The sequence below is a fragment of the Nycticebus coucang genome, chromosome 12 (genome assembly GCF_027406575.1).
Source record: "Nycticebus coucang isolate mNycCou1 chromosome 12, mNycCou1.pri, whole genome shotgun sequence".
Lineage (NCBI taxonomy): Eukaryota > Metazoa > Chordata > Mammalia > Primates > Lorisidae > Nycticebus > Nycticebus coucang.
The window spans coordinates 64954610-64982406 of NC_069791.1; the positions used below are offsets into that span (position 1 = coordinate 64954610).

At 35.8% G+C, this 27797-nt stretch overlaps 1 protein-coding gene across 1 annotated transcript in view; it reads left to right on the forward strand.

Annotated features, from left to right (window-relative positions):
- The window catches only part of SDK1 (sidekick cell adhesion molecule 1), a 1108031-nt gene that overhangs the window by 414241 nt on the left and 665993 nt on the right, over positions 1-27797 (forward strand). The window contains exon 2 of the mRNA XM_053556749.1: positions 5379-5538. Within this exon, the coding sequence (XP_053412724.1) occupies positions 5379-5538 (160 nt within the window). The remainder of the gene's footprint in view (positions 1-5378; positions 5539-27797) is intronic.

Sequence of the window (27797 nt, forward strand, 5' to 3'; positions counted from 1 at the left end):
CTGTATTATTCAGACATATAAGATTTCGTCTTTCATAAATGGTTTATGTTCTATGTAAAAGTATGTGAAAATGGAAATTACACAGTTTTCCTTAGTAATTCTATCTGGGGTCTTATGATGTTCATTGTTAGAATACAGAAGTCTGCTTAATATCTGCTCGTTTTCCTTGAGGAAGGGGATGTCTATTAGTTATTTAAAACACAAACACTTTTAGGTTCATGTGTGCATGCACACACACACATACACACATACACCCTTCAAAGAACATTAAGGAGACCATCCGTTAGCTTTTTCCTTAGGCCAGAGATTGGTAACTTTACCACAGAGGTAAGTCAATCATTATTTTTTCTTTATGGATCTTTCAGATTTTTCTTTGCCCCAGTTAAATTATGTAGTGATCAAATGATTTTGTAGGAGATCTGTGCAGACTTTAATACTAATCCTCTTTTCTCCCTTTCTCTCACCAAAGCTTTTGTATTTTGTTGCCTTTATGCCCATGATCTACTGTGTTTCAGTAGATAAATAGTGCTGGTCTTAGAGGGGTAACCATATGATACTGTCAACATTGGTTAACCTATGTTCAAATATTTGTGGTAATAATTTTAACTAAGATGTTAAAAATTCCAGAGCATTGACGTATTTGCTGTCTCTCCTCCTTTTACAGGTTTTCCATAAACTTTGGGTGCAATTTTATATTACACACTATTTTAAATTGCACACAAACTTTATGGCCACCCTATATATTAGCATCTGTGCTAATCAAAATTCGGCAGTCACTAGCATCACAAGATAATTGTTTACCAACTATATATATTGAACTATTCATTATGAAGATTTTTTTTCTCTGCTAGAATCGAGTACCCCAGCGTTATAATTTGTACATAGTTTCAGCATGTTTTGTTCACTATAAAATCTGTGAAAATTGAATTGTGATATCTTTTAAATTCAAGACTATCATCTACTGTATTAAATCGATGATTCTCTGTCACTTGTAAAACAAAATTCGAATTCTTGAGCTTCTATCTTAAAGCTTTTTCCTTTCAAAAAGATGTACTTTTATGCCTCATTTGTGTAGGACACTGAAACCATATGGAGTGGCATTTCTTTTTGTATTGTTAAACAGAGGGCAAATGGCAGGACATTAATAAAGTCTGTAGCTCAGTAAATCCCAAGGTAGCAAATCTATGTTCTATTGCAGTTCAGCTTTATTAGACTGTTTGGGTCATAAGAGATTAACTTAGCTGAACTACATAGCAAAAAAGCTGACAGTCAAACCTAAGAATGCACTTGAAATAATGCTTAAAGCATGTTATATGCAGCAGAAGCAGGGAACTCTTGGAATAGGACAAGGATTGACTTCTCCTGACTTTTAATTATGTATTTGTCATGGTACTTATCATTTTTACTGTTTATATTCTTGTGTCAGACCTCAATTCTAGCCTTTGTGGAACAGGGACTGTGTCTTATACTCTTTGTATTCCTAATGCTAATTATAGGGTCAGGTGAATAGAATCAATGCATTTTTTTGAAGAGAGAATTACACAAGCCAGAGACTTAGGAATCCTTCTTGACACTTCTCTCTCCTTCATCCTTCTAATCAGTATAACACTGAATCTTTTTTACCCACCAAGTATTACTTTAAAGCCACCCATTTCTCTTCATATTCTCTACCACAATCCCTGCTATTACGTTGGCCCAATCCCAACCTCCATCACTTTTAGAACATTTTTCCTGGTTTATTGAAGTGCTTTCTTGACTACTCTCCTCCCTCTTGAACTCCTTCTCTACGTTAAAGCCAGATTATTCTTTTAAAACCACAATCCCTTCGAAGGGTTTTTTTGCTGTCTTTTTGTATAAAAGCTTATCAACCACCATCATAATAATATTGATAGTACTTTTGATGAGGGTGTGTAAATGGGGGTGATCATTTAATCATTCATGCAAGAATACTTTTTTTTTTTTAATTTTTTTATTAAATCATAACTGTATACAATGATATGATTATGGGGCATCATACACTCACTTCATAAACCATTTGACACATTTTTATCACAGTGGTTAACATAGCCTTTCACAGTGGTTAACATAGCCTTTCCGGCGTTATCTCAGTTACTGTGCCAAAACATTTACATTCTACATTTACCAAGTTTCGCAAATACCCCTATAATATGCACCACAGGTGTGAGCAAGAATACTTTTGAATGTGAAATGAGTGCCATTGATAATCACACAGGGATGGCATGGAAACAGGGATTTGTGCTGGCCTTGCCTGCAAATCTGTGTACCACCTGGGCCCTACTCAGCCTGTCTCCATTCACTCTCTCTGTACCTGCAAAATAAGAATTTCTTTTCATTCTTTTGTATATCCGAAGGTTGTTCACCATGTCAGCTTCCACCACAGGGCCTTTCTACTCCTTTCTGAGCATTTTGACTCCTACTGATCTTTTAGCTCTCAGCTCCTGCATTCTCTGTCATTGACTAGGTTAAATTGCCCACTGTAAGTTTTTATCATAGTCACAGCTGCAATTTAACCTTTATTTATTTGAATATGTGAATTAATATTAGTAAGAGGTTGGAAATACTCTATTAGTGATATACCAATTACGAGGACTACAGCGATCACAATGGAAAAATAAATTCTAAATTCTATGTATTCATTTTAGTTGTGACAGTTTAATATGTAGCTACAATTTCAATTTTAACAGTCTCAATTTCAACATTGTCAGTATGTTATTTGATTAATTTATTAAATATACAGTAATTTAGTATAAAAGTCCAGCTTAGTAAAACTTCACAAATAAATTATCAAAAACTTGATATTAGGTATGGGTTCTTGAGAAGAATGTTTTCTTACTGTGAAATCTGACATTTGATGTAATAATATATAAATTGATATGTTCTGGAGCCAGATTATTTGGATTTAAATAATAACTTCACCACTTACTGGCTGGGTAGCCTTGAGCAAATTACTTAAATTCTCCATGCCTCTGTTTACTATTTGTAAATGGATATAATAATGACACTTTTTCTTTAGGGCTTTTTGGAAATTAAACTAATATATATAAAGCGCTTTACACACGGAAAATAATAAATGTTGGCTATTCTGATATTTGTGTTCTTATATTCATTCAACAAATATTTATTCAATATCTACTTTGTGGCATTGTTTTAGTTGCTGGGAATTCAGAAGTGGTCAAGACAGGTGATATACTATGGTGTAATCAATAAACACTTCAATTTTAAAATCTGATAATTGTTATGAATGAAATAAACAATGATTCATATGAGTTAATTGGGAGGAAGGATGAGTTTTAATTAACCTAAAAGATGAGAATAAGTCAGCATGTCTAGAACATTCCAGGTGGAAAAAAGAGCAAGTACAAAGGCTCTAAGGTAGTTGTCTTAATTTATTTTCTGCTGTTAGAATATAATAGACTGGGTAATTTATAACTGATAGAAGTTGGGTGCTCAGTTCTGGAGTCTGGGAGTCCAACAGTATGGCACTGGCATTTGATGAGGTTCATGCTACATTATCCTATGGTGAAAGTTGGAAGGGCAAGTGATTGTGAGAGAGAAAGAGAATAGGGGATGAACTCATGCTTTTTATCTAGAACTTGCTTCTGAGAAAACTAATCCACTCCCTTAATAATAGCAGTAATTTAATCTAAAGTTCATCTTAGGGACTTCACCAATAAATTATCAAAATTTTGAAATTAAGTATGGGCTCTGCCCTCATGAACTAATCATCTCTTAAGGGTCCCATTCTTAATAACTGTCACAATGGCATTTGTGGAGGGGACATTCAAGCCATAGAAGTAGGAAGGAGTTTGGCCTGGGTTTAAATGTGGAAGATGGGATATATGCCTGGGGCTCAGCATATGTAGAGAGAGGGGGAAAAGCCTGAGAAGTAGACAGGAACCACCTTAATCAGGTGAGTCCTAGGATTTTTTTTTTTTTTTTTTTTTGCAGTTTTTGGCAGGATCTGGGTTTGAACCCACCACCTCCAGCCCAGCATATGTGCCTGCACCCTATTCCTTTGAGCCACAGGCGCTGCCTTTTTTTTTTTTTTTTGAGACAGAGTCTCAAGCTGACATCCTAGGTAGAGTGCTGTGATGTCATAGCTCACAGCAACCTCCAACTTGGCTGCAAGCGATACTCTTGCCTCAGTTTTTCTATTTTTAGTAGAGACAGGGTTTCACTTTTGTTCAGGCACTGGTCTCAAAACTCATGAGCTCAAGCAATCCACCAGCCTCGGCCTCCTAGAGTGCTAGGATTATAGGTGTGACCCACCACGCCCAGCCAAGACCTGGGATTTTTATAGAAAAATGAGAAGTAACCTTATTTATTTTGCTAATGATGGCACAAAACTCCATGTGTCCTGATCAAGGTCATGGAGCTAATTAGCAGTAGAGCTAGAGTTAGAAGCCACATGTTTTACTTCCATATTAAAAATATTATTGAAGTATAATTGCAAGATGGACAAATCATGTGTAATATTCTATACATTTTCACAGAGTAAACCTCTGTAACCTTACAGAAATAAACCTTGACTTGCTGTCCATAAGCCATCTTGGTACATACAGCCCTACCTGTATCCTATCCCTAAGAGATGACCCTTATCTTGAGATCTGATGCTGTAGATAAGTTTTTTTTGTTTTGTTTTTTTCTAGTTTTGAGCTTTTATAAACTTTTGAATGAAATAAAGCATATGCTATAACCTTTTCTTCTTTCTGGCTTCTTTGACTCAACATTGTGTGTTCAAGATTCACCCACATTGTTGTGTGCAACGATAGTTGGTTCATGCTTGTTGTTGGTTCATATTCCATTGTGTAAATGTACAATAGGTGTCCAGGTTGAAAGTCACTCAAAGAGACCATTTGTATGTGTGTGGGAGGGTGGGAGATAGATTGTAATTGTGTCTGGTATGTATGTATGTTAATTTTGCTTACCCTCGTTAACTTCTTAGAAAAACCAACTAAAATCATATGAGGAAATTTCTCTTTTGTAGCTTACCTACCCTTAATTCTTATTTTGAAAATAGATTGTCTGGTTAAATTTAAAGGCTTATATGAGCAAGGATTTCCAAGTATGTTCCTTTGATAAGCTAACATTAATCAGAAATAACTTGAATAAACCTGTCAGATACTTTGTAATGGTGGTATCCTTGAGCCTTCAGGATTTTGAAATATTATGTGGGGTGTCACATGTTTCTAGGGGGTCAAGGATTATTTGCTTCTTAGTTAGGCCAAATAGCCATCATTGCTACATTTCTGTGTTTTAAAATTATATTTGCTTAAATAATTGATTTATTAATTGAATGAATGACATTTTCACATATACTTCATTTAGTTTTTTTTAAAAAATGTTTATTCTTTCAGATGATGTTGCACCATATTTTAAAACAGAGCCAGGCCTACCACAGATTCACCTGGAAGGGAATCGCCTTGTTCTTACTTGCCTCGCGGAAGGAAGCTGGCCTTTGGAATTCAAGTGGATGCACAATGACAGTGAACTCACCACCTATAGCAGCGAATACAAGTAATTGACTGCTTGAAAATAAGATTCCATTTCAGGTTGATGTGTTTAGGGTACTCACTTATTGGCTGTAATAGTACAGCGGGTAAAAATGTATTGAATTTCTAATGCATTAAAGATTAAAGGAATAGATTTGAACATTTAATTAGAATGTGATTTACTATTCTGGTATAAGCTGTATTTATACATAGGAAGTCCATCATATTTGTAGTAGTAAGTCTGTTAGTGCAGCTACTATACAGAAAAGCTGTAGTTACAAGGGAAGGCACATAACAGCTTTAATATGATAAAGTGGAAAACCACCCTAAGCACACATATTGTTCCTATCAAATTATCAATGTTTAAATAGAGGTCTTTAGGTTGGCAACTTTGGAGCTTTGAGTAGTCAGTCAACCAAAGCTTTTCTAGCTAAATTTTCAAGTTGGGATGGGAAAGAATGGAACTATGGGAGAATGGGCATGAGTAAAGAGCCTCTATAGATGTATTAAGCAGCAAAACCAATGTACTCTGTATTACTCCTGTCATGTGCCAAACACAGGGGACAAAATGTGCATGGCATGGGCACAATGTGGAGGCAGCATATAAGGGCTGAGACTGGGGCAGAGCTGGAAATGAGGTTCAGTCTGAGGTATGGCTCTACTCAGGAAGCAGCAATGCTGCCTTTCAAGCCTCAGTATTTCACAGTGCTTGAGAGCTTCTCAGGTTTGTACTTCATAAGGATTATTATACTAGATGCTGTAGTTCTGAGTAGGACAGAGAGCTAGTGGTACCCGAAAAGTCCAAGAGGCCTCCAAAGTCAGCAAAATGAGCATTGCCATGCTCTTCTTTAGATGAAATAAGAAAGAATTGGCTGTACAGAGGTATTTTAAATAGAATAATGAGTTTCCAACATGGGGAATAGCCCACCCACTCATTCTCTTTACTTCAGAGGTTGTAATATGGTGATCCATGAACCATATTCAGCCTGCTCAGATTGTGTTTGTGTGTCTGTGTTTTCTATGTGTATGTTTTCTAAAATAGCAATTAAAAATATATGTGGGAAATAAATACAGTATATTTTTTAATTGATTGCCAACAAATAATTGGTTGTTTTTATAAAAAAGGCCTTCTTTCTGGCCTCTCTAGACTAGTCTATAGTCCCACACAGGAGCAAGATATGCAGAGCTGCCCCTAGCAAAAGAGGAGATGCTCCCTGGTTCTCCTCAGTGCTCTCTATCCCTTCCCTTCCCTTTCTGTAGCCCCTCACTTGTTCTGCTAATTTCCAATGTCTACTTGCCCTTTAAACATGTGAGTTTGGGACTTCCTCTTACATCATTAGGCCTATCTTGTGTTAGAGTATCTGTTTTAAGGGGAGCAATTTGTTATAATAGTTAAGAGCATATTGGAAATCAAACAATCTTGGGTTGAAAGCCCCACTGGTACTGTCTTTTGCCATCAGAATTGTGACCTAGGGAAGGCCGCCCATGAGCCCTTCTGTAAGCTGAAACAAAGCATTGTATCTGCAAAAGGGGGATGATTACACCTCATTCAGAATGTCCTAATGAATGGAAAGCAGTGTATTTTCTGGCATAGAAGCAATTTTTTAATGAATTCTGGGCAACACTATACATTATTACTATAGACATAATGGGGCTGGGTATGTTAGAAGAGATTTAAAAAAGCAAAAGCAAACAAAGCGAACTTAAAAATGAGAACTATGTACAACTAATTGGCTTTGATGACAAATGAGTTTAAGTACTTGCCCTTCAACTTATTATCTGTGTGACTTTGGACACACTACCCATTTTGATCTTACTTTTCCCATCTGTAAAATGGGTATAATAAAACCCACTTCACAGTGTTCTCATAAAAAAAAAAATGACAATGTTTTATGTGTCCCAGGAAAAAAGGAATGGATCATTTTTTCCAATAGAAACAAGTAGTGATGTGGATAATTTATAACAGTGGCCTTCAAATTGGGGTACATACCATAAATAGAGGGCAAGGAACTATTTTCTAGGCCTTCAGTTTCCATATGTGTGGTCTCTGAAATTTATGCCTTTGTCTAGGCACCAAGTCATTTCTCTTTTCCTATGACCTTTAATAATGATTTCTCTCACTTCGCAAAAGTAGTACACCACTCTCTTATCTGAATCTCCCTGTGGGGCTATATCTTGGTGGTGAAAGAGTGAAAAAAAACCAATATCAAAATTCTAACTATTAAAGAGTTCCTTTCTTTATAGAAAATCATTATTTATATTTCATTGGTTACACAGCCAGTACCCAACTTACAATGATTCAACTTAGCAATTTTTTGCCTTCATAATGGTGCAAAATTATTCTGTTTTTCACTTTCAGTACAGTATTTAATAAATTATATGAGATATCAATACTTTATTATAAAATAGGCTTTGTAGTTAGATGATTTTGTTCAAATGTGGGCTAATGTAAGTGTTCTGAGCACATTAATATAGGCTAGTTAAGTTATGATGTTTGGTAGGTTAGATATATTAAATGTATTTTTAATGTATGATTTTTTTTCAACGGATAGGATTATTGGGATATAACCCCATCAGGGCGGTGCCTGTGGCTGAAGGAGTAGGGCGCTGATCCCATATGCCAGAGGTGGCAGGTTCAAACCTAGCCCTGGCCAAAAACCACAAAAAAAAAAAAAGAAAAAAGAAAAACCCGGGATATAACCCCATCATAAGTCAAGGGACATCCATTTTTAAAACAATTGTATAAAGTTTTATTTTACAATAACAAACCGTGGAATGTTTCATTATCATATATAGGCATATATATATATATATATATATATATGCAACTAGTTATGATAAAACAATTTAAGTTAACAATTACTTAAAAATGCAGAGAGAGGTGGAACTCTCTTTGCATCACTCCTTCCACTAGTAAATTTACTTGTTCATTTGAAATATACCATAGGTAATCCACAGGAGGAAAATGCATTGTTGGCTGTGTTGAAACAAGACTGAGGGAGTAACTCATTATATATGGACCACTAAAATAAGTTATATACTTCACTACTATTTCACTGGAAACATGATAAGAAGAAATGGGTTATTCTGAAGCAACAATTGTTTGGGGTGGATGTGATGAATTATATTCTGTTCACTGAAGGGTTTAGACACTGAGATGGGTTATCAAGAAGCCATCATATTTTGTCATCATTTTTTTCAAGATATAATACCTGTCTAAAAATCTCATGCTATTTTTTCAGAATTACTCTTTCATCTACTTCCTTCCAATAAGCACCTTCAGCTGTCATGTGTTAACCTTCATGAGACCTTTCTAAGTTTCAGATTGAAAAACAGGGATAGTTTATGAAAATGGTAGTTGTTTCCTACCTGAAAGTGAGCCCTTATTTTTCCATGCTTTGGTGTCAGTTATGAAAATGCTAACCCTATAAAGAGAAAATAATATAAAAAAATTTTTTTGGCTTTGAGTAAAACTAGCAGTTTCTTTGCTACAGTGATACAAACTTCACAGTGAATTTCAGCAAGTTTCATATGTTATATTTTATATTGATGCCCATATCTATATTTAGGCACAGGTCCCTACATTGGCAAATTGATAGTAATTCAGTAATTAAACCAAGTTTACATAGATGTCATAGGAGGATTAATATCAATATTTTACAGAAGGCATTTACTATATTCTGTTGTAATTATGTTCAGTATACACACACCAAGAGTTTAGTGCTAGGTACAATATTTATTATTATATCAGGAGGAGTAATTGGATACTCTAATTGCTAAAAACTTTATAGTTTTCTTATGTGACCTATCTCTGTAGTTCACTTTCTATGAGAGTATTAAAAAGAGCAATTTGATGGATGTTTTTTATTCCAGTAAAAGTAGGAATAGTTAAGATAAAAGTTATACTTTATGTTTCATAAAAAGACAAATAAATTTCATAATAATAAAAAATTATACTGAGGGACCCAGAGACATGTCTCTAGGGAAGACTGCTGCAGGCTATGGGCAGAGCAAGCTGGGCTATGGACTGGGCAGGAGGCTGGACATGGGGTCCTTATTTAGTAAAACCTGTTCTGATATGAATTTGGAATTGGCTCTGCATGGCCATGCCTAGGTAGAACAGTCCCCTACCCTGGAAAAAAATTATAAAATACCTGGGAATAGCATATAGGACATGAATAGAATTTGGTGAAAAGTATATAACTTCACTGAGAAATATAAAAGTTTCTATGTAGGAAATCCAAACATTATAAAAATGCCATTTCCTTTGAAATCACCATAGAAGTTTAAGCTAATACCAATGAGATTTTTAATAAGCTTAATACCAAGAGGATATCTCAATAAAAATGTTAATAGGATTTTTGGGAGATAACTTGACTGATGACATTGTTCTAAAGCTCATCTAGTAATATAAGTTGAAAATAATGCGTACAAATTTTAAAAACATTAGGTGAATAATAGAAGTTTTTCTTCCTGGAAGCTAAGGCATATTAGAATGCTATGATAATTAAATAGCATTCTAGTGGTATAAAAATAAAGAGAAATATTCCAGAGGAGAGCTTTGAGCAAGACTCTGATAGGCATTATATATAATGTATATATAGTTAAACAAACATTCAGACCAATGGCAAAAAGTCAGTTATTTAGAAAAATTCAGAATAGATCTTTAAACATCAAAATAAATTTCAGATACACTGAAGGAGTAAATTTACAAATTGAAGTGTAATTAAACCAGCACACCAGGAGAAAGTATAATACCATTGAAAAAATTTACCAGTGCCTCTTTACAGAACAATTTAAGCTATTCACGTGAATTGAGAATTGATGAGCATGGTAGTGTTTTGGTTGTCATGCTTTTCAAATGTCCAGTGGAATTATTAATCCTTTTACCATTGTAGATGTTAGGTTTTATTCAAGTCTTTCTGAATGAGTTTACTTTGGTGGTAGACCATTGGGCTGATCATTATAGATGATGGGTCTGAGAATATTCTGGAGAGCTGGTTTAGTTATGGCAAATTTCTTCAACATATGTAAGTCAGTAAAGTATTTGATTTTTCCATCACAAATTAAACTCAGATTAGCTAGATATAGGATCTTGGGCTGAAAGTTGTTTTGCTTTTAGAGATTGAAGATCAATGACCATCCTCTTCTGGCTTGAAAAGTTTCTGCTGGGAGATCTGTACTCATTCTAATATTCTTCCCCTTGTAGGTTATACTTTTCTTACGTCTGGCTGATTACAGAATTTTCACCTTCATAGTAAATTTGGCAAAGTTAATAACACTGAGTCTAGGAGATGCTTCATTTGGATTGAGTCTTTTTGGGGTTCTGAAACTATGTACTGTCTGAATTTCAGTATCTCTTACAATGTTTGGGAAATTATCCTCCAAAATGTTTTGGAATAGAGCATCTGTGCCTTTAGGACCATCCTCTTCTCCTTCCGGAATTCCTATAAGACAAATGTTTGATCTTTTGGAGTGAACCCAGAACTTTCTCAAGGAATGATCAGTTTTTGCTCTCCATTTGTCTGCCTCTTTGAGTGTTTGGGAATGTTCAAAAACTTTTCAATTTCAGAGATCCTTTCTTCTGCCTATGTCCCTCTATTACTGAAGAATTCTACTGTATTTTGGAGCTCCTCAAATAACTTTTTCATTTCCTTGAGCTCTGCTAGCTCTTTTCTCATTGTGTCTATATCCTTGGAAATTTTGTCTTTGAGTTAATTAATTTCTTTAGGCACCTTTTGCACAACTCTTTGGATTTCTATTTACGTCTTTCCTCCATTCTTTTCATTTTATTTGCCATCCATATTCTGAATTCTATTTCTGACATTTCAGCCATTTGTTTATGAATGGCATCTTCTGGCATATCTCCTTTGTCATTCCTTGGGGGAGTTGATCTACTCTGATTATTCATGTTGCCAGAGTTTTTCACTGGTTCTGCCCCATGATTATTTTTCCCAGTTTGACTACTGCTGATGGGAATGCAAGCTAATCTGATCTTTGGAAAGAAGTTTGGAGAATACTTAGGGAGCTAAAAGTAGATCTGCTGTTGGATCCTGCAGTTCTACTCGGTATATATCCACATGACCAAAAATCATTTTACAACAAAGATATTTGCACCACCATGTTTATTTCAGCCCAATTCATAATTGCCAAGTCATGGAAGCAGCCCAAGTGCCCATCAACCCATGAATGGATTAGCAAATTGTGGTATATGTATACCGTGGAATATTATGCAGATGGTAACTTCTTTTATGTTTACCTGGATGGAGCTGGAACATAGTAAAGTATCTCAAGAATGGAAGAAAAATATCCAATATACTCAAAACTATTATGAAACTAATATATAATCACCTACACTTTCATATAAATGATAAAACACAACTATAGTCCAAAAAGAAGGAGGGAAGAGGAGGGAGAGGTGATGGAGGGTGGGAGGCTGGGAGGAGAGAGGGTTTTTAGTGGGACCTCACTGATGTGCACAATGCAAGGGTACAGGTCAAAACTATTAACAGAGTATAAATGTCTTAACACAACAAATAAGTAAGTGAGGTGAAGATTATATTACCAGTTTGATGTAAGTATTCTAAATTATAAAAAAAATCAACATATTGTACCTCACAAAAGCATTAAGGTACACAGTTATGATTTAATAAAAAAAATTAAAAAATAAAACATTTCCAAAAACAGATTACAGATAACTAAACAAAATTTTATGATTCCTGTATGCTTAAATAATTATTACAACTTGAATGACAAGCCAGGAAAATTTGAAACATATCAGACAGTTATATTTCTGACAACCTGGAATCCTCTGAGAATGGTGTTTGAGACATAGATTACATTTGATAGTTTATTTGGGAATAAAGGTGAGGCAATGAAACAGGGAGGAAGGAAGACACCAATGTAAGGATATATTATCAGGTTGGTGATCATTGTAAGTGATTAGAACTCAACCTTGTTTGTAACTTCTATGTAAAATTATGAAATGCATTTTAGAAATGTACAGCTTAAAGTATGAAAGAGGAAAATAGCTGTCAGCTCCCTTACTTATAAATATTGGCCTTATGGTCCTTAGCCTTCATTTCTTATGAGCTCAAGATAACTAGAAATGTGTAGTATGTAACTAAACATTCTGGTTGTGTTTCTAGAGAATCCTCAGAACAGGAAGCAAGAAAAAGGCATGGGTTAAGGCCAGGTGCTGCCAACTGCACCAGTATGAAGTCACTCAAGGGTATCTGGAACTGTTGGGTTGAGCAGTGGCTCAAGTAAAAGGTGGGGCCAAAAGGATTTTTGAAATGAAGCACAAGAAAATCAAATAGAGTCTATTCTTTGACCCTATCAGTATTACTTATACCTACTATTAAGTCCAATCTGTCAAAGAGTCCTTTCTAAGAAGATAGTTATAGTTTCTACAAGGACATTATTCAAGAGGGTTAGTGGGAAAAAACTATTTTTCTTATTATTTGAACAAATCTTGAGGTTATAATTGATACTTATTTTTCTCTTTCTTCTCCACCTCATTCTAGATAAGCCAAACTCTTTGCATACTTTTCAGCTAGTCCAATTTATTTACTTCTAGGGTGACCTAACTCTTTATCTCTGCTTTTAGTTGCCTTGCTTTTGCTACCATAAGGATGCTATAATGGCAACTGTTCTTAGAAGCACTAACAGGTGCCCCAGTGAATTCTCTCCTCCTCGTCTCTATTATGTGATACCAACCCTAGTGTCTTAGGATAGTCAGGGTCATTAACCTACATCAGTGTAGGAACTTCATTTTTTATTTCCCCACTAGCTCACTGGCATGAAGAGCACAAAAGGACCAGAATAAATTATAGATTCAAATTCTCTGGATCCCTTTCTGTAAATGTTTCCACCTAAGAACCAAGACCTCTAATTTAAAAGAATCTAAGGTTGGAAAACACAAATAGATCATTGAAATAGGGCCAGTCATACCGTAACTCTTTAGTCACAGCCATTTATTCAACACATACATCTTGGAAAACAGAAACCAACATTACAAGGTGTTGTTCTCAATTATTTTATACCAGGCGTCCTCAAACTTTCTATACAGGGGGCTAATTCACTGTCCCTCAGAACGTTGGAGGGCCGGACTATAGTTTAAAAAAAAAAAACTATGAACAAATTTCTGTGCACACTGCACATATCTTATTTTGAAGTAAAAAAAAAAAGGGAACAAATATAATTCACACCACTTCATGTCGCCCACGGGCCGCAGTTTGAGGACACCTGGTTTATACCATTAGCGTGGCTACTTTCTAGGTGGTACGATGTATATAGTCTACTGCATCTCCCAGAGAAGTTCTTGTTTTTACATCTCCTTCAAAAAGTGAAATGAGTCCCTGATCTGAGGCAAAGATGTACAAGCTACCATCCTTATAGATTGAGTATTTTGTAAGCTGTCAAATTGTGGTGATGGCTGAATCAATGAGTAGGGAATGCAAATCAATATCAAGAATGTATACTGAGTTTGATAAGGATGAATGACTGCAGGCTTCCATGGTAGAAGGGTCAGATGTAATTGACCAGGCACATATGACCAGTGCAAAGAATGTTGCTGTAATGATGGCTAAACATCAGTATCTACTATTGGTACTTTGGCGTCTAGTTGTGTTAAGAGCAAGATTACATTGGATGAGGAACAGCCAATGGTATTGGACCCATTCATAACTTCAGTCCTTCCCAACGTGACTGATTTATATCCAATTTCATTAGCTGAAAAAAATCCAAATGATGTCCACAGTTGAGTCATCCTATTTAATTGATTGATGAGTGCCTTATCTAAAGTGAATACTCTCTAGGGATATTAAAAGATCCACATACTGCATCCACCCCGATTGATCTATGAACATATGACTTTCTTGTTTCTGAATTTCCAGTCATGCCTTTTGGAGGCCTCTTTCCCATCAGCCAAGCCATTTGTCACTGCCCGAGTGTCTTTATATTCATTCTCAATCCATTCCTTCTGAAAACCTTTCTCTATTCAAAGTTAAAGACCAAAGGTACTTCTTGAAGCTCTGTTCACTTGAGAGAATATTTCTTTACCATGTCCCTTTTGGCCACTGTGAGTAGCACTACAGCATGACATCTCCATTTTCAGCATTGAGGTGACTCATGCTCAAGCTGAGGTGACTCAGGTATGTATAAACCCATACCTGAGTGTTTAACAGTTCTGTCAGTTGGTGAGGACTACGTATAGTTGAGAGAGTTGTCTTTCTATGTCTTTCTATGTAGTTCTGATAATAATTCCCTCATAATAGTTACTTCCAGCTACAGATTTTCTTAATATCCATGCTTTGATCATCAGTTTGTATTAAGCACACCAGGGGTTGCTTTTCTGTATATGTGGTGGTTCCCTGCTGCAGGTGGCATAATTTTGTGCCAGAACTTCAAAGTTCTGTGCTTGACTCTCCCTTAGGGTTACTAGAGACTCCCCCAGGACATCCTTATCCATAAGAGATATCTCTGGCAACATCAGAGGTTCAAGTGAAAGGTCAACTTCCAGAACTACAGTTTAATCCTAATGCTGAATCCTCTCCTGCTCTGGCTTCCTCTAAAAACTAGAAGCCTGGGCCAAGATAAAATAACAGGGATCAGATTTACTATCTCATCTGAAACAACTGTCAAAACTGAACAAGAGATACAAACAATTATTTTAAAGATACTGGACATTGGGAATGAAGGATTGTGATCCTTGAGAGATGGAAAACAAGCTAAGCCCTGTGATTTTTTTTCCATCAACTGCCTTGAAAGAATTTTCAGGCTGTGGCACAGAAAATTGCCGAGAGGACTCCCTGAGTTGAAGACATGAGAGTTTGGAGAGATCAAAGCAGCTGGATTTCTCAGAACAAAGTACTGGAAAGGAGAGGGCTGCACAGAGAAAGAACTCTGTAGACCTTCATTGGCTTCCTGATGAGCACTGGGCAGAATATTCATGAGCACATTCATGTGAGGAAACTACTCAAGGCAGATAGTAGTTTTCTGAGCTCTCATAGCATTGAGCTGTTCTCACTAGCCAAACAGAAAAATACTATAATTCATGGGTTTGTTTGATAAAATATACAGAATTATCTTGGGTCTATAGTGGAGAATTATTAGCCCTAGACCTAATATTTCTCTGGTCCTCCCTCATAAAACAAGATCTGAAAGGATCAAGCCAATTCCAAATATCTTCACAGTATCAGAGAACAAAGCTCAAGAATATTTATAGGAATACAAAAACATTCATTACCCAACAAGGTAAAATCACAATGTCTACACTCTAATCAAAGATTATCAGGCATGTACAAAGGCAGGAAAACATGACTCAAAGTGAGGAGAAAAATCAATTAATGGAAACAGGAAAGAACTGAAACAGGTGTTAGATTTGGTAGAGAAAGACAATGAAGAAGTTGTAACTATTTCATCTGATCAAATTGAAGTAGAGACTTGAAAGATATTTAAAGGCAGAAATCAAACTTCTGAAGATGAAAGTTGTAATTTAATTTCTGAAATGAAAAACATACTGGATAAGCTATCAGGAGATTAGACATTACAGAAGAAAATATTAATAAACTTAAAGCAATAGAACTATCCAAAATGAAAGGCAGATAGGAAAAAAAAAGAAACAAAGACAATGAAAAGAACATTAATGACTTATGGGAAAACTTTGGCCTAATATATGTATAATTTGAAATTACAAAGAAGGCAGGAAGAGGAAAAATATTTGAAGAAATATTGTTGAACTTTTTCCAGATTTACAAATCCCTTGTCCTTGAGTTACTAGCCATTGTGGTAAAGCAAAGAAATAAACAAACGTTCTTTACCCCCACCCCCGCGCTTCCCGCCAAAAAAAACCCCCATTGCCTAGATCAGTATTTTTCAAACTTTTATTATTTCACAGCACACTTGAACCTATAGTTAACTTCTGCAGCCCACTTAAATTATGTTGAAAAACAAAAAAGAGTAAAAAAACACTATACTTTGAACTTCTTTTGAAAATAATTTAATGATCTTTAAAATTTTCACAGCACACTTAAGAAGTGTCATGGCATACCACTGTTGCAGCACACCAGTTGCAAATCACTGATCTAGATTATGGGTGGAACGAAGAAATAAAAGCTGTGTTCATTTTCAAGTGATACGATCATCTATACAGAAAATGTGATTATCTGTAAAATAGCTCCTAATAAGTGATTTAGCAATGTTACAGGATATAAAATCAATATAAAAATCAATTACATTTCTGTTCTGGCAAAAAAAATCTGAAAATTATATATTAGTTAAAAGTGGGTGGACTGTTGTTATCTCATTCCAAATTAAAGTAACAAAGATTGACTTTCAATGCATATGGCATGAACTTGTGCTAGCTTATTTGTTTTAGGTATCTGATGTTGATGTATTTATACGTCTTCTACAGAGTTGTTTATTATTTGTATTTATGTCTGGTTTTAATTTGACTGCCTGCTTAAACACTGTTTGGTCATAGCAGATGATTGTTTCTGCAGAATTTCTGGAACACAATTAGCATTAGGCCTTTTATAGTTCTCAATGGAAATGATTTAGATTTAAAAAATTAATCCCTTTTGGCTCGGTGCCTATGGCTCAAGCAGCTAAGGCACCAGCCACATACACCTGAGCTGGCGGGTTCAAATCCAGCCCGGGCCTGCCAAACAACACTGACGGCTGCAACCAAAAATAAATAAATAAATTTCTCAAAAAAAAAAAAAAAAATTAATCCCTTTTAGTTCTTTTTCTGTAGTGATAATTGTGGAGTCTAAGTGAAAACTTTAACCAGAAAAACCAAATAATCTGTATCACAATTTATTGTTGACAAATGATTTCAGATAAGACAAGTAGGAGCTTTTTAAATTTGTGTTTCAAATGCACTTTCTTATGTTAAATTACTTAAAGAGTAGGGTAGGTCATTTTCCCATTATGTGTTAGCATGGATATTTTTGACTGTATAGAAATTAATACTTACCTCATACTTTAATCCTTGATATGATAGTACCAAATATTTTTGGTGTCCATAGAGAACCTGGCATTATGAAGAATTAAGTAAATAATCATGCAGGGAAATATTTTTAACCCTAAAAACATCAATATATTCTTTTTTTTTTTTAATTAACGTTTTTAATAGAAAAATTCAAACCTTAACAGAAGTAGTGGGAATAGCATAATAAGCCCTAGATTCGGTAAACAGTACATCAGGGTAGTCCTGTTTCATCTATTTACCTCCTAACACAATGGTATTTTGAAGTAAAACCAAGATATCGGATAATTTCATCTACAAACATTTCTGTATGTATACCTAAAAGAGAACTCTAAAAATATATAACCACAATATGTTTATCCCATCTAAAACTATTAACAATATTTCTTTTTTTTTTATTAAATCATAGCTGTATACATTAATACGATCATGGGGCCCCATATACTAGTTTTATAGACTGACACATTTTCATCACACTGGTTAACATAGACTTCCTGGCATTTTCTTAGTTATTGTGTTAAGACATTTACATTCTACATTTACTAAGTTTCACATATACCTTTGTAAGATGCAATGCAGATGTAATCCCACCAATCACCCTCCCTCTGCCCACGTTGCCCCTCGCTTCCCTCCCTTTCCCCCTGTTCTTAGGTTATAACTGGGTTATAGCTTTCATATGAAAGCCATAAATTAGTTTCATAGTAGGGCTGAGTACATTGGATAATTTTCCTTCCATTCTTGAGATACTGTACTAAGAAGAATATGTTCCACCTCCATCCATGTAAACATGAAAGAGGTAAATTCTCCATCTTTCTTTAAGGCTGCATAATATTCCATGGTGTACATATACCACAATTGATTAATCCATTAGTGAATTGATGTACACTTGGGCTTTTCCCTTGACTTTGCAATTATGAATTGGGCTGCAGTAAACATTCTGTAGCAAATATCTTTGTTATGATGTGATTTTTGGTCTTCTGGGTATATCCCTAGTAGAGGAATTATAGGATTGAATGGCAGGTCTATTTTTAGATCTCTAAGTGTTCTCCAAATATCTTTCCAAAAGGAATGTATTAATTTGCATTCCCACCAGCAGTGTAGAAGTGTTCCCTTTTCTCCACATCCACGCCAACATCTCTGGTCTTGGGATTTTCTGATGTAGGCTAATCTTACTGGAGTTAGATGATATCTCAAAGTAGTTTTGATTTGCATTTCTCTGATGATTAAAGATGATGAGCATTTTTTCATATGTCTGTAGGCCGTGCGCCTGTCTTCTTCACAGAAGTTTCTCTTCAAGTCCCTTGCCCAGCCTGCGATGGGATCACTTGTTCTTTTCTTGCTTATACGTTTGAGTTCTCTGTGGATTCTGGTTATTAAACCTTTGTCAGAGACATAACCTGCAAATATCTTCTCCCATTCTGAGGGCTGTCTGCTTGCTTTTCTTACTGTGTTCTTGGCTGTGCAGCAGCCTTTTAGTTTGATCAGGTCCCAGTAGTATATTCTTGAAGCTGCTTCAATTGCCCTGGGGGTCCTCCTCATAAAATACTTGCCCAGACCGATTTCTTCAAGGGTTTTCCCTGCACTCTCTTCTAGTATTTTTATAGTTTCATGTCTTAAGTTTAAATCTTTAATCCAGTGAGAGTCTATCTTAGTTAATTGTGAAAGGTGTGAGTCCAGTTTCAGTCTTCTACAGGTTGCCAGCCAGTTCACCCAGCACCATTTATTAAATAGGGAATCTTTTCCCCACTGAATGTTTTTAATTGGCTTGTCAAAGATCAAATAACGGTAAGTAGCTGGATTTCATCTCTTGGTTCTCTATTCTGTTCAAGACATCTACTTTTCTGGTTTTGTGCCAGTACCATGCTGTTTTGATCACTATCGATTTATAGTATAGTATGAGGTCTGGTAGCGTGATTCCTCCTGCTTTGTTTTTATTTCTGAGTAATGTCTTGGCTATTTGAGTTTGATTCTGATTCCATATAAAACGAAGTATTGTTTTTTCAAGATCTTTGAAGTATGACAGTGTACCTTTAATAGGGATTGCATTAAAATTGTATATTGCTTTGGGTAGTATGGACATTTTAACAATGTTGAGTCTTCCCAGCCATCAGCATGGTATGTTTTTCCATTTGTTAACATTTTCACCTATTTCTTTTCTTAGAGTTTCATAGTTCTCTTCATAGAGATCTTTCACGTCCTTTGTTAGATAAACTCCCAAATATTTCATCTTCTTTGGCACTACTGTGAATGGAATAGAGTCCTTAACTGTTTTTTCAGCTTGACTATTGTTGGTATATATAAAGGCTACCAATTTATGAATGTTGATTTTGTAATCTGAGACGCTGCTATATTCCTTGATCACTTCTAAGAGTTTTGTAGTAGAATCCCTGGTGTTTTCCGGATATACAGTCATATCACATGCGAGGACTGAAAGTTTGGTCTCTTCTGACCCTATATGGATACCCTTGATCGCCTTTTCTTCCCTAATTGTGGTGGCTAAAACTTCCATTACAATGTTAAAGAGCAGTGGAGACAATGGGCAGCCTTGTCTGGTTCCTGATCTGAGTGGAAATGATTTCAATTTAACTCCATTCAATAGGATATTGGCTGTGGGTTTGCTCTAGATGGCCTCTATCAGTTTAAGAAATGTCCCTTCTGGGTGGCGCCTGTAGCTCAAAGGGGAAAGGCACCGGTCCCATATGCCGGAGGTGGTGGATTCAAACCCAGCCCCGGACAAAAAAAACCACACACACATACAAAAATAAATAAAATCTAAAACAAATTAAAAAAATAAAAAAAGAAATGTCCCTTCTATACCAATTTTCTTAAGTGTTCTGATCATGAAGGGATGCTGGATATTATCAAAAGCTTTTTCTACATCAATTGAGAGAATCAGATGGTCTTTGTTTTTTAAGTCGTTTATGTGCTGAATTATACTTATAGATTTACGTGTATTGAACCAGCCTTGAGACCCTGGGATAAAACCGACTTGGTCATGATGTATAATTTGTTTTGATGTGTTGCTGGATTCTGTTTGTTAGGATCTTGTTGAATATTTTTGCATCAATATTCATTAGTGATATTGGTCTATAATTTTCTTTTCTTGTTGGGTCTTTTCCTGGTTTGGAGATCCAGGTCACGTTTTCTTCATAGAACGTGTTGGGTAGTCTTCCTTTTTTTCCTACATTTTGGAACAGGTTGAGTAATATAGGTACTAATTCCTCTTTAAAGGTTTGGTAGAATTGTGACGTGAAGATGTCTGGTCCTGGGCTTTTCTTTTTGGGGAGGTTTTGTATGGTTGATGCTATTTCAGAACTTGATATGGGCCTGTTCAACATTTCCACTTGATTCTGGCTAAGTCTTGGAAGGTGACGTGCTTCCAAGTATTGGTCAATTTCCTTCAGATTTTCATATTTTTGAGAAAGTTTCTTGTAATATTCATTAAGGATTTTTGGAATTTCTGAGGAGTGTTGTTATTTCATCTTTGTTGTTTCTGATTGATGAGATTAGAGATTTTACTATTTTTTTCCTGGTTAGGTTAGCCAAAGGTTTTTCTGTGTTATTGACCTTTTCAAAAAACCAACTTTTTGATTTATTAATCTGTTGTATAATTCATTTGTTTTCAATTTCATTTAATTCTGCTCTAATTTTGGTTATTTCTTTTCTTCTAGTGTGTTTGGGGTTGGAATGTTCTTCCTTTTCCAGTTGCTTGAGATGTCCCATTAAGTTGATAACTTCCTCTCTTTCCATTCTCTTGAGGAAGGCTTGCAGTGCGATAACTTTCCCTCTTAGGACTGCCTTTGCAGTATCCCAGAGGTTCTGATAATTCGTGTCTTCCTTGTCATTTTGTTCCAAAAATTTGGCAGTTTCATTGTTGATCTCATCTCAGACCCAGCTATCATTCAGCATAAGGTTTTTTAACTTCCATGTTTTTGTATGCCTATGCAGATTTCTGTTGTTATTGAGGTCAACTTTTACTCCATGTTGGTACAAGAAGATGCAAGGAATAATTTCCATTCATTTAAATTTACTGAGGTTAGACTTTGGACCTAAGATATGATCGATTTTGAAGTATCTTCCGCGGGCTGATGTGAAGTATGTGTATTCAGTTTTTTTTGGATGAAATGTTCTGTTTATGTCTGCTAAATCCAAATGTTGGATGGTTAGGTTTAAATCTAAAATTTCTTTGCTCAGCTTCTTATTGGAGGATTTATCCAACACTGCCAACGGAGTGTTGAAATCTCCAACTATTATGGAGTTGGAGGAAATCAAGTTGCCCATGTCAGTTAGAGTTTCTCTTATAAATTGAGGTGCATACTGGTTGGGTGCATAGATATTAATAATTGAAATCTCATCATATTGAGTATTACCCTTAACAAATATGAAGTGACCATTCTTATCCTTCCTTACTTTTGTTGGTTTAAAGCTTATTGTATCTGCAAATAGAATTGCAACACCTGCTTTTTTCTGAATACTGTTTGCCTGAAATACGGATGAACATCCTTTCACCCTTAGTCTATATTTATCTTTTAAGGTAAGATGTGACTCACTCTTGTATGCAACAAATATTTGGCCTGAGTTTTTGTATCCTGTTAGCTAACCTGTGCCTCTTTAGAGGACAGTTTAAGCCATTCACATTAACGGAGACTATTGATAAGTTTTGTAAAATTTTGGGTATCAAGTTTTTCAAAAGTCCAGTGGACATTTTTAATCCTTTCGCCACTGTGCAAGTTGGAGTTTGATCAAAAGTTTCTGAGTGAGTTTATTTTTGTGTTAGAGGGTTGGACTGGTCATTATGGAGGATAGGTCTGAGAATATCCTGAAGAGCTGGTTTGGTTATGGCAAATTTCTTCACCATATGAATGTCATTAAAGTATTTAATTTCTCCATCATAAATGAAACTCAGTTTAGCTGGATACAGGATCTGGGGTTGAATGTTATTTTGCTTTAGGAGATTAAAAGTCCATGACCACCCTCTTCTGGCTTGAAAAATTTCATCAGAGAGATCTGCAGTCATTCTAATATTCTTCCCTTTGTAGGCTGCTGTCAGAATTTTCTCCTTCATATTATCTTTAATGAAGTTAATTATGATATGCCTGGGGGATTTGTTATTGGGATTGAGTCATGCTGGGGTTCTGAAACTGTCTGATGTTTGAATTTCAGAATCTCTTGGCATGTCTGGAAAATTCTCTTTCATAATTTCATGGAAATGGGCCTCTGTGCCTAGCGAGGCCACTTCATCACTTTCAGGGATTCTAATGAGGTGGATATTAGCCTTTTTCAAATTATCCCAGAGCTCTCTGAGAGAATGGTCCATTTTTGCTCTCCATTTCTCTTCCTCTTTCAGAGTTTAGGAGCGTTCAAAAACTTTGGCTTCAGTGTCAGAATTCCTTTCTTCTGCTTGCTCCACTCTGTTACTGAGGGCTTCTACTGTATTTTTCAGATCTTTGAGGGCTGCAATTTCTTGCTTCAGTGCGTCAAGTGATTTTGTCTTTAAATTCATTAAATTCTTGAGACAATTTTTGAATTTCTCCTCGTATTTCTAATTCTGACTTTTGAATTGCTCCAATTTCTAATTGCAAATTTTCCTCCATTTTATTAATCTTATTTACAATCCAAATTCTGAATTCCATTTCTGACATTTTGTCCAGCTGTTTATGAATGGGATCTTCAGTTACATCTGCCATATCTTTCCTTGGGGGGGGTTGATCTATTCTGGTTATTCATGTTACCAGAGTTTTTCTGCTGATTTTGCCCCTTCATTGTTTTACATCATTTGATTTTTGCTTTGTAGTGTTGTCGAGGACCCGTACAGTGCTATGGCCTGAGAAACTGGGACCTTTTTGGTGTGGTGGGGCTAAGTGGTCCTGTCTTGTTTTTAGCTGGTCTGTGTTCAACCCTATTGAAACAATTACTCTGGGTGGAGAAATACTAGCAATTAAGTCACCCTGCCCCCCACAGGCAACAATTAGAAAAGGAAAATCAAACCTTCCTACAACCACAGACCCAGGGCACCACCTGAATAGTCCTTTGGCGATTGGCTCAGTTCAAAAGGTCCAAATCAATTGTCTCAGTCAGCACCTGTCTTAGGTGGGAGAGTTTAAAAGGTCTCTGCCAACTGGATCACAGGTGTCTGGTAACTACTCTGATATGCGTTGCTCCAGTGCTCCGTGGAGTTAGGAGGACCCACCCAGCAAATAGGTCAGTCTGGAAGGTTGATGCTGCCTTCCCCACCTTGCACCTCTGTCACACCGAGTCACTGATAGTTCCACAGGGCTTTGACCCAGTTACCTTTAGTGAATAAATACTCTAGGGGTTTGTACCAGCCTAAATCACAAGGAAATCTATTTCTGCCAGCCAGGTCACTGTGCTCTGCCTCTATCTAGCAGGGGGATGTGATTCCTAACAACCTCGGGTGCTTGATGGAGGCTGGTGGTTGTTTACTCAGTTTTAGCCCCTCCCTGATTGATGTTACTGACAGAAGAGAATAGAAGAACTTTGTGGGAATTTGTTTCTGTCCCTGGTAAATTCCCCTGCAGAAGAGAAGCTGTTTTGAGTTCTCAGAGCCTGCGCCTCAGGCCCTGTCTTTGCTCCTGCAGGTTTGTATTCGGTTCCCTGTCAGTTCTAGCCTCCTGTCTTCTTTTGTCTATAGGCTGACAATCCTCTGTCCACACCCCTCGAGAAATCACCCAAGAATCTGGACTTCTGGGGGACAGGCCTCCAGACCTTAGAGTGAGAGTAGAGGGGAGTACTGGGAGCTCAGAGTTGCAGGTAGAGAATATATATAGTTTTATACAGTTTTATGCCTGGCAGGAGAATGCCATGGCACCCTAGAAGGGGAGGTAGGTCTAGTTTTTAGAGGGTCTCTCCTTTGGAGTGTAGTGGGAGGACCTTTGAACTCTGCTGGCTTGTTTTTTGGGCACTCCGAGCCATTCTCATGGGTGAGGGGACTCCCATCTGCTTGGTGATGGATTTTGTACCTTTTGTTTGTATCCTTGGGGTTGCAGTTCGCCTCAGCAGGGTTGATGTGCGTTCTTCAACCTTCTCTCTTGGTGCAGCTCAAATCCACCTGGTTACTTGCTAAATTTCTGTTCTTTAACTCTCCTTCTGGACTGGAGCCTCTGTGGAAAGCTGGCTTCAGTCAGCCATCTTTTCTCCGCCACAACAATATTCAGTATATTGTTTTTGATAGATTTGTTTGTAATTCCATTCTTAACTGACTTAAGAGTTCATTCAATCCAAACAATAGATTTGTTACGCTGGTTCTAGTCATGTGCCCTTGTTTCATTAAATATGGATTTCACATTTTCTCCTCCTAATTAATAAGGAAAAATAGGAATGAATGAAGAAGAAATGATCCCCCAGAAATGCTTTATGTTGGGGAAAATCGCCTAACCCAGGATCCACAGAAAAAAAGTCTTAGGAACATTTCAATACTAACTCTTAAATCTTTGAATTCGCTTTTATAACTATTAATGAAGATAAAGTTTAAATGCAGTTATTGGTGGTATATTGTCAGTAAAATGGTTTTGGAAAGTTAAAATCTAATTGATCCCTGGGTGGTTTATATTCCTTATATTTATGTTCCTGAAACAACTGCTATAAATTCTGTAGACTCTTAGCCTATCCGCAGGGGGATTTGTTTATTGCCCTTCTCAATTTAGTATAAAATAAGTAAAATGCAGATTAAACAACTTTTGTACATACAGTATGCCTATTGAATACCTTGTATCTCTATACTGATTATTCCAACTTTTTTTAAAGAACTGAAAACATAACTGAACTTTCACAATGCCTATGACTTATTAGTGAACTATATGCACCTTCAAAATTGCATATACATCTGTTTCTTAACCAATTTCAGTCTAGATTTTACATGTTATTTTGCTTGAGGTAAAAGCTAACTATAGACTCATCCCACTTTTAATTATTTCTATTTTTAAAAATTTCATACAGAAAATATATAAAAATAAAATTGAAAATATATTTATCATTTCATTGTACAAAGAACCTGAGTTGATTCCAAGAAAAATATAATTGGCTTACAGTTATTTTTTCTTTAGCTCTATTTTTCACTTAAAGGATAAGAATATGCTTTGGGCCAATATACAAAAGCTTATCGTAGTACTTGCTTGTTTATTTTCATGCAAAATAATTATTTTCATACCGGCATAAATTACATTTCTATAGAATAGTCTTATCTGAAGTGGCATAAAATGGGTGTTGATAACCCCCAGCGTCCCTCCATTAAAGGAAGGAAATCTTACATCTAATTTTAGGAAATGTGAAAATTCTTATGAATTGAATTATGTTCCCTGACAATATCAGAGGTTCTCAACCTGTGGGTTGCGACCCCTTTTTAACAATGAAAATACATTGCAATATTAGGAAGGTTGAGAATCACTGATGGTTGGTTAAAATATACTGTAGTATGTATATTTAGTGATAATATCTAATTGTTGTTGGAAAGAACAATCGTCATAGATAGTATTTTGTCAGGCATTTTCTAAAATATTAGTGCTTCACCTTCAGGAAAACACATTATACCAGTTTAATTTGTCTCAGTTTTTTGGACTCTTTATCACCTGTGATTTTTAGGTGTCTTACTAGGAAGCCATTTTTTTTTTCCAAGAAATGATTCAATGAGGCATTATTTAGGCTTTCTTTGACCATTTTTTTGTAGAATGATCACCGAAAAACTTCAGAAATTTTTTTAGACAAAATTATGTTATCTGTGTTTTGTGGCATAGAATTTTGAAGGATTCAAAAGTAACAGAAACAAGTAACAGAAACAAGCTTCCTCTTAGGTGAGCTATTTTGCAGATGTTGGGTTGCTCTTGTTATCAATAAGCATCCTGGAGATTGGGTAGGCACAGATCGAGCTAAAATCACCCTTAAATCTAGGCCCATAAGGTACTGGTGCTGGCATCACTCAACATTGGACACCAGTGCTTGGGCTACAGCTTCAGTTGGCACTAGACACATATACTGTTTTCCCTGGTCTAGTGCTCCTGTGTGTCCCCACCACCGTTGTTGTCAGATGAATTTGCCTTTAGCCGGTTTCTCGGCATCACAGCCCCAGATTTAGAAATTCAGAGTATATGTGTCCAATTGGCCATGCTGTGTTCCATACCTATGCCTTATGGAAGCAAGGTTCTAAGAATATCCATCTGTGGTCTTTTTCGCCTTTCATTTGAGATAAGATTTATCTCTATCAAGATTCATAGCATAGAGAATTCTTCAAATATGAGGAAGTGATTCAGATTCTAGGAAGACAAATAATATCAAATGTCTTCTCCAAACAATTGTTCAGGAGCTGAAATGGACCTGATACCACTTCCTGCCGAAAGTCTGGGGTAGTTCCAGTTGCCAGAGTACTACTTCATGACTGAGGTATTCTGATTAGTAGAAATGAACATTTCTTTACTTTTGTTGGGATTTTGTGTTTGATTTTCTCTGCCATTTTTGATAATGAACTGGCCCTGGAACACATTCTGTTAGTCAAGTAGAATTTAGCCTTGATACAGTGATGCAAACATTCCCTGCTATTTTGATTTGAAATAGAAACAGGCATTTTCTATATTTTGTTGGCATATGGTGCTAAGATTTTAGCATACTTTCTTATAAAAAGCCAGAAATCTTTTTCTGCTTAAAATGTGTGTTTGTAAACAGTAGACTTACAATGAATATTTTCATCTGTTCATGAACATAATTTGTATAGGAATTCCCCAGTAGGTGGAGGACTATGTAACTATTTTGTTTATTTTTCCCCTGGTGAGACACTAAAGAGAAAGATATGTAACAGCATATGCTTAATATTCAATTTTGTGTCTATTTCTCCCTGTTTGAAAGTAGTGCTTTTTTGTGCTTTATTACATAAGATTACTATTCAAATTCATAAGAATTTAAGATCTATTTAGATATTGCAAAAAGAATGAGGAATAATTATATAAATACAGTTAAGTTGCAATGATGAAACTGTCTTTGTAGTTTTTCAAATTTGTTTTCCCATGACTTGTACTATTTCTTTTTTTAAACCTTTTTTAGCTTTGTTTTAACCTAATCCCAAAACTCCCCTCTATTGTAATCATAGTATATAACAATGAAAACTGTTCATCCTTCTAGTCTCGATGTGTAATTTAAATACATAGGATTGACTTGTGTTCAATTTGATCTTATTCTGATTGTATTTACTAGTTAATTTTGTTTCAGGTGAACCATTCTTATAAAAATTTAGATTAAAACTTTTTTCTTTTCATTAAAGATTTTACTAATTGTGCCATAGGATTATG